Source organism: Budorcas taxicolor, chromosome 15 (assembly GCF_023091745.1).
Source record: "Budorcas taxicolor isolate Tak-1 chromosome 15, Takin1.1, whole genome shotgun sequence".
Classification (NCBI taxonomy): domain Eukaryota; kingdom Metazoa; phylum Chordata; class Mammalia; order Artiodactyla; family Bovidae; genus Budorcas; species Budorcas taxicolor.
This window is the reverse complement of record NC_068924.1, coordinates 63,534,875-63,553,927: the sequence shown is the minus strand read 5'-3', so window position 1 is coordinate 63,553,927 and position 19,053 is coordinate 63,534,875. Positions and strand designations below refer to the sequence as shown.

The following is a 19,053-nucleotide window of genomic DNA, read 5'->3' as shown; positions in this document are numbered from 1 at the left end:
CGCTCAAGTATCTCAGCATCCTTCTCACTTTACCTACTATCCATAGGCGTCCCCAGTGAAGACCTCCCAAATCACCTACCAGCTGATGATTTCCAAATCTAGGGCCCTAGTGGGCAGTCCTTACCTGATTTCCCACCCTCATCATACTCCTATATTTGACCACTTTCTTCATCTTGAAACACATTCTCTTTCTGCTATTTGTGTTAGACTCTCCTGGTTTTATTCCACAATCTGCTCACTCTCTTTCAGTCAGATACCATTTATATGACAATGATTCCTTCAAATTTTATCTTAAATCCTTCTGTATCTCGAGTTTCATCTCAAACACACATTTTCTCACATGACATTTTCACTTATATTTCTGATAGGCATACCTAATCTAGTATGTGGAAAGAAGATGTTTTCCCCAAATTCCTTTCAAACATATAGAAAGGATACCATTGCTAACATTTTATTAAGAACAGAGTAGGACATAACTGTGGAAAATTCTTGAAGAGATGGGAATACCACACCACCTGATCTGCCTCTTGAGAAATCTGTATGCAGGTCAAGAAACAACAGTTAGAACTGGACATGGAACAGACGGGTTACAAATTGGGAAAGGAGTATATCAAGGCTGTATACTGTCACCCTGCTTATTTAACTTGTTTGCAGAGTACATCAAGTGAAAATCCGGACGTTTGACACAAAGTGGAATCAAGATTGCTGGGAGAAACATCAATAACCTCAGATATGCAGATGATACCACCCTTAGGGGAGAAAGTGAAGAACTAAAGAGCCTCTTGATGAAAGTGAAAGAGGAGAGTGAAAAAGTTGGCTTAAAATTCAACATTCAGAAAACTAAGATCATGGCATCTGGTCCCATCACTTCATGGCAAATAGATGGGGAAAAAATGGAAACAGTGAGAGACTTCATTTTTGGGGGCTTCAAAATCACTGCAGATGGTGACTGTAGCTATGAAATTAAGACATTTGCTTCTTGGAAGAAAAGCTATGACCAACCTAAACAGCATATTAAAAAGCAGAGACATTACTTTGCCAATAAACGTCCGTCTAGTCAAAGCTATGGTTTTTCCAGTAATCATGTATGGATGTGAGAGTTGGACTATAAAGAAAGCTGAGTGCCAAAGAATTGATGCTTTTGAACTGTGGTGTTGGAAAAGACTCTTGAGAGTCCCTTGGACTGCAAGGAGATCGAACCGGTCCATCCTAAAGGAAATCAGTCCTGAATATTCACTGGAAGGACTGATGCTGAAATTCCAATACTTTGGCCACCTGATGTGAAGAACTGACGCATTCGAAAAGACCCTGATGCTGGGAAAGACTGAAGGCAGGAGAAGAGGAAGACAAAGGATAAGATGGTTGGATGGCATCACCGACTCAATGAACATGAGTTTGAGTAAACTCCAGGAGCTGGTGATGGACAGGGAGACCTGACGTGCTACAGTCCACAGGGTCTCAAAGAGTCAGATCCTACTGAGCCACTGAACTGAACTGAGTAGGACATACACTGTGAGGGAATATCAAAGACTCTCATTTGCATATTGTTACAAAACAGTGTGAAACATGCTTACAGAATGTTATAGATTATAACCTCATATAAGAAAGAGGAGTGGAGATGCATGGATCATGTGGGCTCTTTGAAGACTCAACAGAAAATCCCTAATTGAAAGGATAAACCAAATCTGGGCAATGCAGATGCTCTATGAATCCATACCTTCACTGAAATAGTACTGCTTCCTGTCTCATGAGAGGAAGGAACTAGGAAAATTATTGCCACAATAACCTCTACGTCATACAAAACTAAGCAAGTTTAATTTGAGACCAAGGGGAGCGTCCAGGCTTAACTTTCTGACTATTGATCACGCTGTCTAAAATAGCTTTCCATTTGGTTCCGTGGACTGTTAGAATCTGTCAGGTTTGAAAGCCTATAGCTAAACTGATTTACCAGGCCTGCTTTCATTTAGGATGTAGACAGCCATAAGAGAAAGCTGTGCCCATCTGAATAGGGTGAGAGGAAAGGCAAGATCAACTACAAAATCGTAACTTTCTTGAGCCCATTAAGGAACGGAGGTTATATCTAAGCTTTAGAATTATGTCTAATATTTATAATTAGAGCTCACAGAAGAAAAAAATATGAAGCAGAAGATATAGTTACAAATAACTGTATCTAGAAGTTTTCAAATTAATTAAATACACAAATCACAAAACAAATAAGCTAAGAGAAACCCAGACAGGATAAATGCAATAGGTCAGAAAACAAAAAGGGAAATAAAAAGCTTTAAGCACGAAACAGTCATGCTGCTAAAACATCATAGGAGAACAAAGAAAAAGAATGGCAGCCAATATTCTGTAGGTCAGAAGATAATGGGATGATACCTTTAAAATTACTGAAAAAACAAAATTAAAAAAAAACCATACCTGTTTACTTAAAATTCTACACCCAGCAAAAATATCTTTCAAAAATGAAGGAGATACACCCATGAGAATGACTGCTATCAAAAACACAGAAAATAACATCAGTTTATACTAAAAAGTTTATGTCTCTCAGCAACTTTAGTTTTAGTTGACTGGGGAGAGGAACAATACAAATTTAATATCATGAAAGTACATTTTAAATATGAACTAAAAATTAAAATGTATAAAGAAGAGTGATATCTTAAGATATCTTTAAAATATTCTTAAATCAGTTTTGGATATTTTTATGTTCTAAAATGTTAAGAATTGCTTCTTCAGATATCGTTCCAAAAAGTATGATGTATTCAATACTATGGAATCCATTTATTTCTTATAGGAAAAGAGAATTCTTTTCTAATACTAAAATATGCCCAGATGATGAAACTGAACTAAGAAGATACACAATGTACATTTTATAAACAAAGGATATCATAACAGTTTCGCATGTGTATGACATTAAATAAACTCAGTTTTACTAACCTCTGACCAGATTTTGTCTAGCTTTTAGGACAGCTCCAAGGTCACAATCAGTAGTAGCATATGCATGAGGTATAGTACTTTTAGATTCAGTTAATCTCTTGGCAATAACCCTTCTAATATTGCTAGCTGGGATTTCAGTGAATGTGCCCTGCAAAGAATGATAACGTGTCCATTAAATCATAAACAGAACTGAAAAAAACAAGCAAATAAACTGTATAACTGAAATCCGGTCTCAATGACCTAACTTAAGAAAATAAAGTTTAAAACTGGAAAGCCTGTGCGCCACAACAGAGAGCCCTTGAGCTGCAATAAAGACATAACACAGCCAAAAGTGGCTGTCAGGAGTAAAGACCACATTTTCTTTAAAAAAAGAAAAGGAAACATACCAAATCATAAATAATCCCCTAATGGGTGTGCTTACTGAGATATTACCTGTAAGCCTGTTAAGTAGCTTTTGTTACAAACGTCCCTTCTTAAAACTCAAAGCAATCAACGTATCAACAACACAACTACAGGGAATTCTTACTTATTAAAATGGCATACATGAGAAAAAGATAATCCAAAATACTAATCTCCCAAATTATTTCTATTTTGGTTTGTAGTTAAGAATAAAACAAATCACATGATATCTTATTTTCAATAAACTCATAAAGTACGAATGAGATAAGAAGGTCTTCTTATAACTTTACCGTTGCTTTTCAATTCCGTTTCTTGAACCTCTAACAAAAACATGATGGACCTTAAATTACGGATAATTCCTTTTTTGTTCTTCATTCTGGGGCAGGATTACAATCACTTAGGATAATAAAAAGTCAAAAGTACAGCTGACTTTTTTTTACAAATGCTAAGAGAATCAAACATTTTAGGCTAGCAAAACATTTGATCAAATAAATAATGTTTATATACTAAAAGAATTTTAAAGTTTATCTGCCAAATTTGACTAACTTATTTTTTAAAGAAATAAGATCTGATTCCTCATAAACTGTTGTGTATGTAGACATGAATCATTAACATACATTTCAAAAATCTGTTTCTCATGAAACTTGTACTGTTTTTAATTCTTTCCCAATAGTACATTTGAATATATTTCTCCATCAGAAAAGGCACTGTAGCTTTATTTTTTTCAGTGCCCATTCAATGTTAAACAAGCATGATTATCCTGCATTTCTTCTGATGGCAAGCAAATGACATAAAAAGTACTAAGAAAGGGAGACAGAGAGGTAAAACGGAGTAATTCGAAAACAAAAAAGGGCATGTATCCAAGAGGGAGAGAATGATGAACTATACAATCTCTACAGGTTTTTCACTAAAACAAGGTTTTTTTAACACTGTTAGTCAAAAATAAAACATATCCACAAAAGGGAGCTGATGTCAGCTATTAATAACTAGTAGCACACCCAAGGAAAAAAGACACAGAAAGTATCATTATTATAGGGCAGATACATGGCACGCACACTGTGGAACTTGTGGCAAATTTAAATTGAAGCATAATTCTCTTTGGAAGTGAGCACTGTATAAACAAATTTTGTTTACTGAAATGTGCGAAACAGAGTATTTGTGTCTTTATCACTTTGAGCTGCTACCAGTAGCTCATAATGCACTGGTAAAAGAACCCATAAGAGTAATGGTTCTTATTTTTTCTCTCAGTTAAATCTGAAAAATAAAAATCTGTTCAGATGACATTACCTCTACATTAGGTTGTCCGGGAGTGGATACAGGAGGGATCATTGGCCGGGGATAAGATGGTGTGGCTGCAGCCTGTGGGGGCAAAGGCGCTGTGGGAGCGGCTGGCAGGGCTGGGGTGGGTTTGGGTTCAGTGATCTTGCCCGTCTGTTTCAACTGGACCAGTCTGAGAGCATCCCTGGAGATAAGGGAGTTAGATAACCATGATTAGCAACCAGGAATCCAAGAAAGTTCAGAAAATGGAGGCTACATGTGAAGGGAAGATAAAGGAAATGAGTATTTTTTTCGGGAGGGAGGTGTCTTTTGGCAGATAAGCAATTCATAAAGTAAGCCATACCCTCATTCTTAGTACTTGTGAAATAATTTTCACATAGCATTCACAGAGTGTTAAGCTTACTGTACATATGACTTTCATTAGGATATTTACTAAAGCACTGGAGCAAATTTGACTGTTTATGGCCAGGAAATCATACGACTTAAAATTATGCCCAAATGTTATCAGCACAATCTAATGTAATAAACCTAACCCATAAAAGCATTTAGAATGAAAAATAACTAAACAAGTAACAGACTTGCTTTTGTATTATTCTGCGAAACAAAGGTGTCTTTGTTTATTAAAAGGATATATAGTTAGACTACCATGTCAAGCTCTCAATGCATTCTAAATTATAGTGGCATAAAGTCATGTATTTCCTTACACAAAACAGCTTTTTTGAAAATTTTAATCTGACAATTCAATAGTACTTAAAAATGTCCTACATTAAAAATGTTTTAAACTTAATTTTTTTAAACAAAGAAGATTTTACATAATCTAAAAATGGCTTCAGGGTGACACAAATCCAAAGGCAATTTATATTTCTGAAATGTCTTAAATGCAGTTAGTGATCTGGTATTATCACATGGTAGGAAGAATGTTAACTCTGAGACTGCCCAATATTGCTGTTCCTGGTGTATACCCCCCACATCATCTCTCCTGAGTGTAGCTGGGCCTGTGAACATGATGGATGTCACTCCCATGATTAGGCTGCCTTTGAGGACAAAGTGATGGATTTTGTAGACATATCCATTAAGGCCCTAAATCAGTGACATTGAGTTAATCAAAAGGCAACCTATCCACGGTTCAGTCTTTAAAAGGAAGAGAAAATTCCTAAAAGAAGAAATCTGAATGGAGAAAAATTCTTTTACTTGCCTTGGAGAAACAAGCAGGCATTTAGGAACTGTCTATGGAGATGACCACATGGAAAAGATCTGAAGGAGGCCTCCAGGAGGTGAGAGCAATCTCTGGATGAGAGCTAGCAAATAAACAAGGGTAACAGTTCTACTACCCAAGGACCTGAATCCTACTAACAACCATGTGAGCTTGGAAGAGGGCTCCAACCTGCAGATGAGACCCTACTCCTGGCTGACACCTTGATTTCAGTCTTGTGAGACCATGGGTCAGAACCCCAGCCATGCTGGGCCAGGATTTCTGATCCACAGCACCGTCAGACAGTTAAGTGGGTGTTGTTTTAAACAGCTACTAAGTTTGTTGCAATCTGTCATGCAGCAATAGAAAAGTGACACAGATAGGAATGCTCCTGCCTGGGGGACATCAAGGGAGGGATCTCCCAAAGTGTACAGGCACATTTTTAAGGAAGGAGAATCCATGCTTTGTATATCAGGTCCAGAAAGGGATCCATGAACTTAATATTAAGTGCAAGTAACTTACTTGCTTCAAAGTTAAAGAACTGACATTTAAGATAAGATGTCAGACTGATAAAGAAGTTTCAAATCATCCTCGACCTTTAGGTTAGGAAAGAGGGAATAAAAGTGGAAAAATGAGCCTCCTGTGTACGTATTGTGGTTATGTTAATTACGTAATCTTACACCACCCATGTGAGAGGATACTACTCCCTCCCTTATTTATAAATAAGTAAGTAGGTTCAAAGAGGTTAGAACACAGGAAACTCTACTGTAATGGACTATGTGGGAGAGGAGTCTAAAAAAGACTAGATATGTGCATATGTCTAACTGATTCACCTTGCTGTACACCTGAAACTAACACAACGTTGTACATCCACTATACTCCAGTAAAAGCTAAAACAAACAAACAAAAAAACAAACAGGTTCCATTCCAAGTTAGTACTTGTCAAACACCTACTATTATCCTAGGTGTTGAAAATACATGGACACGTCCCATCAAGGAGTGTTATTCTATAGGAGAGTCAACACATTAATCAAGTAAACAAATGAACAGATAGCAAGTGAAGAAAATAAAGCAGAGTAATGAGGTTGAAAGTCATGGGTGAGAAGAGGTGTTATTTTAAAACAGGATGGTCAGGGAAGGCCTGAAGACATATTATTTCTGTGAAGGACATGAAAGAACAAGTCTCAAGAATAGCTGGGAAAAGCATGTTACGAGGCAGAGAACAGCCAAGTGCAAAGGCAGGGATATTAGGGCTTCTAAGAACAAAGCCCAGTGTAGAAGGAGTGCAATGGACACAGCAGAGAGGCTTTACAGATGAAGCTGAAGAGGCAGGCAGCCAGGAGCTGCCAGGGCTGGGAACAAACCTTGGTTTGATCAACTCCAAAGCCTCTGTGTTTTCTACTACTCTTCTAATACCTATGCAGAGGATGTCAACTAAACTAAGGCAGAGTCAGAACAAACTGTTCTCATAAGAAAAGACTAGAATAGAATGAAATAAGCCTACCTCAGACTGACAGCAATTCTGGAACTGAGGAGCCTGTGGGCTACAGACCATAGGGTTGTAAACAGTCAGACACGACTGAGTGACTGAGCATGCATGTGTGCTGGGACTGAATGAAGAAATGCTTTATCTACCTCGTCTATATATGGAGCTAAAAGTAGGACCTCCTGACAAAGGCCCTTCATCCGACACAACAAAATTAACAGGAACATAACTGGAGGCAATGCTGGTGCTCCGAGGTTGAGCCACACCATGGTGGTGATGACAGAAAGACTGAGTGTCCCAGGGAATGAGCTTATGTACTCTTAAGGGTTTTGACCACAAGCTTACTCCTGTTTAGAAGTTAACTTTTAATTTACCCTGATAGTGCAGTTTGTGAAGAATCCGCCTGCAATGCAGGAGACCCCGGTTCAATTTCTGGGTCAGGAAGATCCACTGGAGAAGGGGTAGGCTACCCACTCCAGTATTCTTGGGCTGCCCTCGTGGCTCAGCTGGTAAAGAATCTGCCTGCAATGTGGGAGACCTGGGATCCATCCCTGGGTTGGGAAGATCCCCTGGAGAAGGAAATGGCTACCCACTCCAGTATTCTGGCCTGGAAAATTCCACAGACTGTATAGTCCATGGGGTCGCAAAGAGTCGGACACGACTAAATGACTTTCACTCACTTTAACTTACTTATGGTATTTATAACCAGAAGTGCCATTTTTCCAGTTGATTGTGACAATTTATAGATGAAATAAATGACTGCCCTATATTCGCTAGGGATATATGTCATGAGTCAAAACTTTGGCCACATAGATAAAAGTGTGAGCACTGATATAAAATAGACCTTTTATTGATTTTAAAAAATGCCTTTAACAAAAGATATTTTGCTTTGAAGAGTTCTTACAAGTCACAGTCTAACATTACTAGTCCCCTTTCATCACCTAAGGTAATTAAATATGTCTCTCTAATAAAATCTATTATTAATCCGGGTATTAAACTAAAGTTCAGCATCACAATGGCATATACAAAACACACTGATTTTCTCATTCAGGGATCACTAGTGCACCCTCAGTAATCGGTTAAAAACAAACAAAGCAACAACAACAACAATTCGAAGAAACTAAAAAAAATCTAAAATAATGCCTAAATACATCTACTTAAAAAAAAAGGTTGGTCAGACTAAATAGATATACTTTTATTTCACAATCAGCATAATGATTACTTACTATTTTCATCAAGAAAAGGCAGTTTAGGTTCATCTCTAAGAGTCATTAATCATAAACAAGTAGCAGAAAATAAATTCTGGCCACAGGCTCACAGTAAATTTTTGTTGCTAAGTTTATACTTATATGCATCATAAAGGATGAATGTTGATCATTGGTTAATAACAGCCAGTAATTGTTTCTGCCATGCAGAGAATTACTTTAATGCTTTCTGTCCATTAAATAATCAGTCTAAGCTTGAAGAATTAGGTGGACACTAAAAAAATTAAGAGAAAAACTGATACATCACCCACTTCTGCAGAAAGGCAGAGGAAGCTTTGGGCATTCACTTAGGGTAGAACCTTCTCTACCAGATCCCTTAATTCATCTGGGTGTGCTAAGAATTAGTTCTAAAAAGAAATATTACTGAAAACATATGACACGACTGTCATGCCTATTATACTGCATCTGTGACACTGTGACATGAATACAAGCATTAGCTACAGCTATGATTTAAGACACAGATACACCAAAGAAGCTAGGCTGCAGGCCAAGAATGTAAGTGTGTTCTGCCTCCAACAGCGTCCTTGGCACTTCTTTTCTTAAAATTATGTGTAGGCCAAGTCAAGTCTATGTGCTTTTGCACAATACATATTCTGGGCAATATGTCTGCTTAATGCAACATTAAAACAGCAACCATGACACTTTGATTTTCTTCATAAACACAATGGATCAGAAGTAACTCCCTCTTTTCTCTTCTACTTGAATTTTTAGTTGACAACGTAAGGAGAAAGGATGCACCTCAACAATGTGTACTAAGGCATTTGGGGGCAGCTTATGCCAAAGCCTGCAATTTCTCAGTCTTACCACAAGTAAACCTTTCTGTAGATGACATGAAGACAATTTTTTTCCAAAGCTCACCTCAGTGTTTAACTCAAAACATAGGCATCTTTAGTGGTATACAAGCATGCTTTAAGGATCCATTTTTCCCATAAAATCTTTTGTAATATGTCACAGTTTGAAGACTGAAGGTTTTGACTCTCTTATGGTAGAGGTTTAAAGAATAAGGGCAGGGAAAGGATCAGGTAACAAGAAGACAAAGACGGCAAAGATATCAAAAACATAACTCTGCAACAGTGCTTCCTTTAGGGTACCCAATAAGATAACACCATTCTGTCCTCCTTAGGAAATGTTAGACCTACTATGATGACTTTCAACTTGGGTTTAAAAAAGATCTTTATTCATCATTTATGTATTAAGCACATACGGAGAGAAGGGAAAGAAGAAGAAAATTCTTCTACTTTATCTCACTGCTCTCACACCACTGCTCTGCCCTCTAAGCTTCAAGAGCCTTTTCTCAGATCCCTTCCTCCTTGACTCACATTCATCTCCTAGATACCTTCCAACACAGAAATTTGTGCCTTTTAAAATGTTTTCCTATTTATTATCTCAGTCATAACTTTATCAGTTTATTATCAAACTTACAACTCTAGTTCTGAACTGTCTCCAGAGACGCATCTTCACCTCAGTGACCCTGATATCTGCAATCTGGCTTGTTGGCACTGACAATAAGCTTCAAACCAAACACATTATTCATCAGTTACTCCATCAAGACAAGTGGTTCCACCAATCCCTTGTTTCCTGGGGCCAAGACATCACCTGGCCCGGGATCCTAAGTACACACCTTGAGTTGCTGCTCTCCTGCTCCATTCTCAACAGATTTCTGGATTTTCTCCTTATAATGCTGTCTCCATCGTTTACATTCTCACCCGTGTTCAGGTACTCATTCTCTCCTACCTGGATTACTTTATGAGCCTCTTAACTTGTCTCCTTACCTCAAGTCTTCTTCTGCTCCAATGTATCTTTTACAAATTTGCAAAATTGATTTTTCTATGGTACACCTATTATTATTTGGCATTTCATCAAGTCTTCAACAATTAATGAATTACATATAGACTCTTTATCTTCTTCAGATATATAAGCAAGTGTATCATGTTATAAAGAAAGCTGTTTTGACCCATTTTTACAGAGACTTTTTATTATTAAGGTATAGGTTGGTAGAAGATTAACAAAATTAACATACAAGTAGAAGGCAATGGCACCCCACTCCAGTACTCTTGCCTGGAAAATCCCATGGATGGAGGAGCCTGGTAGGCTGCAGTCCATGGGCTAAAAGTCGGACATGACTGAGCGACTTCACTTTCACTTTTCACTTTCATGCACTGGAGAAGGAAATGGCAACCCACTCCAGTGTTCTTGCCTGGAGAATCCCAGGGACCGGGGAGCCTGGTGGGCTGCCGTCTATGGGGTCGCACAGAGTTGGACACGACTGAAGTGACTTAGCAGTAGCAGTAGATATTAAATAAGGATTGATGTGGGCAAAAACCTAGGCTTAACTACCTACCAGGATTCTTTATTTTAATTTTTAATGGTTAAGTGAAACTTGTAAGTTGTTTAACTAATGGCTGACTGCTGCCTTTCAGCCAGGGGTCAGAATAGCTGATTTCCAACTCATGTGAGTATGACACAAACTTCACATTATGTGCTTTAAAAACAAATCAGTAAGGCTAAAGTACAGATAACAGGATATCTGAAAATTAAAGCTATACTACTTTCATTAAAAGAAATATTCATCAATAAACCAGCGCTTTAATGAGAAGTAAAATAATCCAATGAAAAGAAAGGAAAGTCACCTGGTCAGGCACTGCCACTTAATAATTTAATAACTTCGCTCTATCTCAACTTGTAAAAATTTTAGCCAACATTACTGATCACTTCTTATCAACATTAGATAAACTGGGAAGAGTTTATTGCTTCAAAATGCTAACTCAATTTGAAAATTTAATATTACTCTAATAGGAATGTGGCATACACTACTACAGCAATTTCACATTAGTTCATATGCCTATTTGATTAATCTTTGTCTGTCTCACTAGACTAATTTTTGATAGAGCAGGTCCCATCTATTTCAATATGTTCTTGAAACTCACAAAACTTAAAATTAATTTAATATGATATAGTCCCAATAAAAATATCATAATCTTCCTGCCTAACCCCACCAGTGGGGCTAGATAAATTATTTAAAAACCATTTGGAAGAAAAAAAAAAAAAAACAAGAAAACTGGTTTATTGAAAAATAAGAGAAAAGAGAGTGCTATCAGATTTTATTTAACTTATATGCAGAGTACATCATGTGAAATGCTGGGCTGGATGAAGCACAAGCTGGAATCAAGACTGCCGAGAGAAATATTAATAATCTCAGATATGCAGATGACACCATCCTTATGGCAGAAAGCAAAGAAGAACTAAAGAGCCTCTTGATGAAAGTGAAAGAGAGTGAAAAAGTTAGCTTAAAACTCAACATTCAGAAAACGAAGATCATGGCATCTGGTCCCATCACTTCATGGCAAATAGAATGGGGAAACAATGGAAACAGTGAGAGACTTTATTTTGGGGGGCTCCAAAATCACTGCATATGGTGACTGCAGCCATGAAGTTAAAAGACACTTGCTCCTTGGGAAAAAAGCTATGACCAACCTAAATTGCATACTAAAAAGCAGAGACATTACTTTACCAACAAAGGCCTGTCTAGTCAAAGCTATGGTTTTTCTAGTAGTCAGGTATGGATCTGAGAGTTGGACTATAAAGAAAGCTGGATGCCAAAGAATTGATGCTTTTGAACCATGGTGCTGGAGAAGACTCTTGAGAGTCCCTTGGACAGCAAGGAGATCCAACCAGTCCATCCTAAAGGAATCTGTCCTGAATTCATTGGAAGGACTGATGCTGAAGCTGAAACTCTAATACTTTGGCCACCTGATGCAAAGAACTGACTCATTGGAAAAGACCCTGAGGCTGGGAAAGATTGAAGGCAGGAGGAGAAGGGGATGACAGAGGATGAGATGGTTGGATGGCATCATCGACTCAATGCACATGAGTTTGAGCAAGCTCCGGGAGTTGGTGATGGACAGGGAAGCCTGGTGTGCTGCTGTCCTTGGGGTCACAAAGAGTCAGAGACAACTGAACTGAACTGATCAGATTTTAAAACTTACCGTAAAATATTTCTAATTAGGAGTGTGGTTCCAAAAAAAAAAAAAAATGAGGTACTAATTCATGGATAGATTGATGAATGGAATAGAAAAGAAAATCTAAAATGAGATGGAAATTGCTTTGATCATACACATGTGATTACATCATTAGCTCATACGAACTTAAAACAATGAAAAGATTCACCACTCTGCACACTAATTTTCTCCATTTATCATCATTTCTACGGTTCTGGCTTAGTTATCAAATTAGAACTGTTCTTCAGTAACGCTGCAATTATTCAAAAAAACAACCCTTGCATAAAATACAATTTTATGCTGACAAAAGCAATTAAAAGTACAAAAGCACAGTGAATTTCCTTTTAAATCTTACACTGAATAAGTCCTTCTTTAAACACTTTCAGCAATGATCATGATAAATACTGGACCTGGGTATTACAAAAAGCACACACATACTCTTTAGTGAATATCCCCCGAGGGCCAGTGGCTGTGCCCTGGTTAGCATCCAGTGCGTGCTTTTCCAGAATATTGCGGGCAGCTGGACTTAAACGGAACCTAAGAAGAAAATATAAAATTAAAGGAACCAATTAACACATTTGATTCTAAATGTCAACAGCTTTGCTGATAATTAGAAAACTAAAAACGTATAATGAACCTAAAACAACTTCTATAGACAGTGACAGTCAAATAAGTTAATCCATAATAATCTGGTTTATTTTACTAATAAGACATTTTCATACAAATTTAATTACTATTCTGAAATATTATAAGAAACTATATTGCTCCTTCATGTAGTTTTTATTATAGCAAGATATGTGTAAAATTTACCATTTGAAGCATTTGTAGGCGTTTTTATTGAGTGGATTTAAGTACAGTAACAACACTCTGCAGCCATCACCACGATCCATCTCCAGAACTTTATCATCCTCCCAAAATGAAACTCCACACCAATTAATAACTCTCCATTCCTTCCTCCCACCAGCCCCTGGCAACCATCACGTTGCTCTCTGTCTTTACTAATTTGACTACTCTAGGTAACTTGTTAAGTGAAATCATTCATTATTTGTCTTTTTGTGACTGGTTTATTTTACCTACATATCTTCAAGATTCATCCATATTGTGTCAGGATTTCTTCCCTTGTTAAGACTAACATTCCATTATATATTGTATAATATATTATATACAATATATATTCCACATATATATTGTATATTGAGCTCTAATACTTGTCAGAAACTCAAATGCAGGGTAGTTAGAAATGTGTATTAAAATTCTAATTCCATTTTATATAAGTTATACATTTGAAATTGGAATTCACATTACAGTAATTAGGATTCCATAAATAGGAACACAATGAAGTTTGGTACACTGAATTCCATTCTGGAATCTTAAAACCTAACTCAGGAATTCAATGCAGACACTAAATATTTGTTTTGCTCTCCACAGGATGTATAGGGCCTTCATAGTACTTGGAATATTTAAGTATTCAATATTATCTGTCTGTGGAATAAATGATGATGGTAAAATAATCATTCCTAGACCTCAGTTTCCTAAGAAAAGAAAGGGAAGGTCAGCAACTTCTTACTTAATCTACAAAGATGTTTTAAATAGGATAATGATTAAAATATTCCAAAAGTTTCATAATCTTTCAAAAAAAAACAATCCACAAACATTATTCAAGTAAGTGTCCCTTGTGGCTCAGATGGTAAAGTATCTGCTTGCAATGTAGGAGACCTGGGTTCAATCCCTGAATCAGGAAGATTCCCTGGAGAAGGAAATGGCTACCCATTCCAGTATTCTTGCCTGGAGAATCCCGTAGACAGAGTAGGCCGGCAGGCTACAGTCCATGGTGTCGGACACGAGTCAGACACAGACACAAGAGTTGGACACAACTGAGCAACTAATACTTACCATGTTCACATTTAGATCAGAAAATAGATTTAAGAATGTACCATTCTGGAGAAGGGAATGGCAACCCACTCCAGTATTCTTGCCTGGAGAATTCCACGGACAGAGGAGCATGGCAGGCTACAGTCCATGGGGTCTCAAAGAGTTGGACACGATTGAGTGAATTTCACTGTCATTTTTATTCAAATAAACATACTTACTGCAGTTTTCCTGGTGGGTGTTCCTTCTTGGCAGGGGTAGCAATCTGTGGTTCTGGTGAGGGGGGAGGCACTGATGGTTTTACAGCTGGTGGTGGAGGACCTGTATCTTTAGGAATTTCAACATGTTTCCAATCTTCTCCTTCTTCAACTAGCAAACCAATCAGTGAACCCAACCGTATATTTTTAGATCCTTCCGCCACCTATATTTAAAAAAGAAAATAATTGCAGAGAAAGATTCATGATTTCGTGAAGTAGTTTATTCTTTGCATAACTCCGTACCTGTTAGAAATCTCTCTTAAAATGAGCTAAAACCCACATCTGAGCCAGCCTACCTCCTCCCTTCCACGCACCATGTTCCTTGCCTAAGTTCCCTCACTCGCCCCTTCCTTCACCACTCTCCACCTTCGTTACTAACGCTAACTCCTGAAATTAAAAAAAAAAAAAACCAGCAGAGAACGTCTCCTCTTTTTGACAGGCTTCAAATACGTAAGAGCTACCATTACCATCTTCCTTTTGATGTCATTCGGTACAAATCTAAAATAAGAGTTGTAGTACATATCTTAACTATTTGTCTTTCCCAGATAGTTTCCACAATGGCTTAGGAATTCCACCTCATAAGGGATTAACTCCTTCAAATAAGTCATATGCACTAAAAGTAAAATCTTTTCAGTAAACTTAGTCTCTGGAAAAAAATGTCCCATTGTATGGATGGAATTGGTTAATTACTTTGGTTAACAATAAGTGTGTGTGTGTGCGCACGCGCGCGCACGTGTGCGCCTAGTCTCAGTTGAGCACAACTCTCTGTGACTCCATGGACTGTAGCCCGTCAGGCTTCTCTGTCCATGGGATTCTCCAGGCCAGAATACTGGAGTGGGTAGCCATTCCCTTCTCCAGCAGATCTTCCCAACCCAGGGATTGAACCCAAGTCTCCTGCATTGCAGGCAGATTCTTTATCATCTGAGCCACCAGGGAAGTCCATAGTAAGTGTCCTTTCCACATTTCTTTTTCCCTTGTATGTATAATTACAAAATCTAAGACATAAAGTAAAACCTCATGAATTTTCTGTCAGTATATGAGACACACGGCAGTGTCTCAGCTAACCATTCTTTCACAGATAATGTCAAATACATAAATAAAGGCAAGATGATTTTTTAATGCAAATATATATTAAGCATTTTGGCAGGGTTAATTTACAAAGAAAAGGTTGATTCTTATTTAATTATTAAAAGAAGTCCCTGGAGAACCTTCAGATGATATTATAAGTTCAATACTAGAAGAAAATGTCATTCCTTTAAAATTTTCTATTATTCTCTTTCAATTACTTTAAATAAGGTTCATTAGAGACATACTTTAATGAATAACATACTGTAGGATGTTCACTAATACAGTAATTATAAGTAAAAGTGTGACAGAATGGGGTTGAGATTTCTAAGTAACACTAATTTTCATGCTTATTAGTATGTGCACTATTAATAAGTTTTGAGAGTTAGGAAGCTTCCTAAATTTACTAATTACTGATGGAGCAAAATACATATAAAAAACTGGCATATAAAACTAAATAAAGATGTTTAATGAATAGCAGCTGAGGAAAAATGTTAAGCAATCCAAGAACAATTTGCTTGTTTGTCACTTACTAAAAAGTTTTACTTCTTTGGACTGCTCATTTTTTTTTAACTATGTCAAAAAGATGAGTTAAGATTATTAATAGGTTAACATTTTCTCTTCTTTTAAAAATGTCTATTTGCTTGCTTATGAACTACTAACTCAAAATCACAAAGTAAAATGACCAATTTTCTTAAAAAATTGCTAAAGTATTAAGTGATATGAAGCCCATTTGATGTTAATTCCTATCAAAACTGAACCAGAAACAGGATCAATATCCAAGTTCAAAGAACACCACTCAAATAAAAAGCATGTTTAAAAAAAGGGAAGGTTTATCCTAGAGATATCAACAGGTTTCTGAAATCAGATATTATACTGAATCTGAAACTGACACCTCACCTTCTGTTTCATTTATTGAAATAAATCATATAAATGCTTCCGTATATACCCTACCTATTGATATCTTCAGAAGTAGGCAATAATGAGCATTTAGTATCATTTTCCTTTTCACCATATCTAAGTGTTAAGTAAATTTTATTTTTAACTATTCATATTTTTCCATTAAAAAAATGACATGATGGAACATGAAACACAAATGAAATGAACAATGGTATATTACCACACAACTTGAATATATTAATAGAAAGTAAAATAAAACAATGTCCATTATAGTTCCATTTAAAGCCACACTAAAGTCCCTGGTGGCTCAGAAGTTAAAGCATCTGCCTGCAATGCAGGAGACCTGGGTTCGATCCCTCGGTCGGGAAGATCCCCTGGAGAAGGAAATGGCAACCCACTCCAGTATTCTTGCCTGGAGAATCCCATGGACAGAGGAGCCTGGTGGGCTACAGTCTACGTGGTCGCAAAGAGTTGGACACGACTGAGCGACTTCACTTTCACTAAAGTCCCTATACAAACTTAAAGACCACTTCTCTTCTTCTATTCCCTTAGTGCCGTAAGAGATCTTTTAGAGGTGTGCTAGTTTCCTGCATATATTTGCTTATGTTGTAGTCAGCAAATATTTAAAACTGATGAAGACTTAGTAACAAAAGAATAAATTATGCTCTTTTCAAAGCTGTGTTGAGAAACCAAATGAGCCTTTGTTACTGCTCCGAGTTAGGACTGTGGATGTGCTCTGCTCTAGGACAGTATCTGGAGCTTAATGATGCCTCAGAGGCCCAGGTCTTTGCCCAGGCACTTGACTTACTTGATCAAAAGTCTCTCCTACTCTTGTATCACTGATTTCTTAATACTAAAAGAAAGAGTTTTACACTTAGTTCTGCTAAAACAGCTCAATAATGCTCAAATATTGGATCTAGAGTCTGTCATTTAAATTAATAGGCTCCCCTCCCAATTTTTTACAGGTTCTTTGGGTTTCAATGCTGGCCCTGCTACTGACTAGTTATGTGACCTTGGTGAGGTTTATCTCACCCTGCCTGGTTCTTCATCTGTAAAATGGAAATAATAATAGTAACTACTTCATAGAGATATTATATGAAATAAATGAGTTATATATAAGACACTTAGAATAGTGCCAGACATCTAGGAAATGCTACATAGATGGGAAAGATGCTATTATTATGATTATAGTGGTGTCTTTCTCCAAGTTATGATTTTTTTTGTATAACATATATATATTTATTTAAATTCATACCTTATGTACATATAGATGGACATATTTATTTACTTCTCTCCTTCATTTTTTTTTCAACTTTTTGCCCTCAAGTTCTATCTGTGTTGTTACAAATAGCAAGATTTCATTCTTAGTATTCCACTGTGTATTTATACTCTAGTTTCTTCATCCAATCACTCACTGATGGACACTTAGGTAGTTTCTGTATCTTGGCTGTTGTAAATAATCCTGGAGTAAACATGGGAGTGCAGGTATCTTTTTGAGTTAGTGTTTTCTTTTTCTTTGGGTAAATATCAGAAGTGGAATTGCTAGATCGTATGATAGTTCTATTTTTAAATTTTAGGAGCCTCCATACTGCTTCCCATAGTGGCTGCACCACCAACAGTTTACATTCCCACCAAGAGTACACAGGAGTTCTCTTTTCTCCACATCCTCATCAACACTTGTTTCTTATCTTTTTCGTAGCAGCTATTCTAACAGCTGTGAGGTAACACCTCATTGTGGTTAGGTTTGCATTTCTCTGATGATTAATGATGTTGAGCATCCTTTCATGTAACTGTTGGCCATCAGCATGTGTTCTTTGGAAAAATGTCTATTCAGATCTGCTCATTTTTAAATTGGATTGCTTGTTTTTTTCTATTGAGTTGTATGACTTCTTTATGTATTTTGGATATCAGCCCCTTATCAGATATATGACTTACATATATTTTCTCCCATTCTGTAGGTTGCCTTTGCATTTTGCTATGGTTTCCTTTGCTGTATGAAGCTTTTCTGTTTGATGTATTCCCACTTGTTTATTTTTGCATCAAAAAATCATAGCTGAGACCTATGTTAAGGACCTTACCAAGTTAGGGTTAGGATTAGGGTTATTTTTAAAACAAAAAATATACTCAACATGGATCAAGCAGGAACCTCTCATTGCTAAAGGTTGAAAATTCATACAAAAGGCCCAGCCACGAGGCTGGCAGCACTACAGTGTAAATAGCAGCATGTGAGACACTGTGGTGGTGAGGCCTATGACGAACTATTTCTCGATATACATGTACACACAGAGTCTGAATTCTATCCGTAGGCCCAGACCCCTAGTATGAGTTCTCTTTACCAGAGACATCCCCACAAGCTGAAATGTATTATCTGCAAAAGTGCTAAAAGACAGCCCCTCTAATTAGCTCA

General features: G+C 37.1%; 1 protein-coding gene across 1 annotated transcript in view; it reads right to left on the bottom strand.

Annotated features, from left to right (window-relative positions):
• Positions 1-19,053, bottom strand: part of PDHX (pyruvate dehydrogenase complex component X) — a 72,844-nt gene that overhangs the window by 12,384 nt on the left and 41,407 nt on the right. The window contains exons 4-7 of the mRNA XM_052652506.1: positions 14,646-14,845; positions 12,994-13,092; positions 4,624-4,798; positions 2,938-3,085 (exon numbers count right to left, since the gene is read on the bottom strand). Coding sequence (XP_052508466.1) covers positions 2,938-3,085; positions 4,624-4,798; positions 12,994-13,092; positions 14,646-14,845 — 622 coding nt within the window. The remainder of the gene's footprint in view (positions 1-2,937; positions 3,086-4,623; positions 4,799-12,993; positions 13,093-14,645; positions 14,846-19,053) is intronic.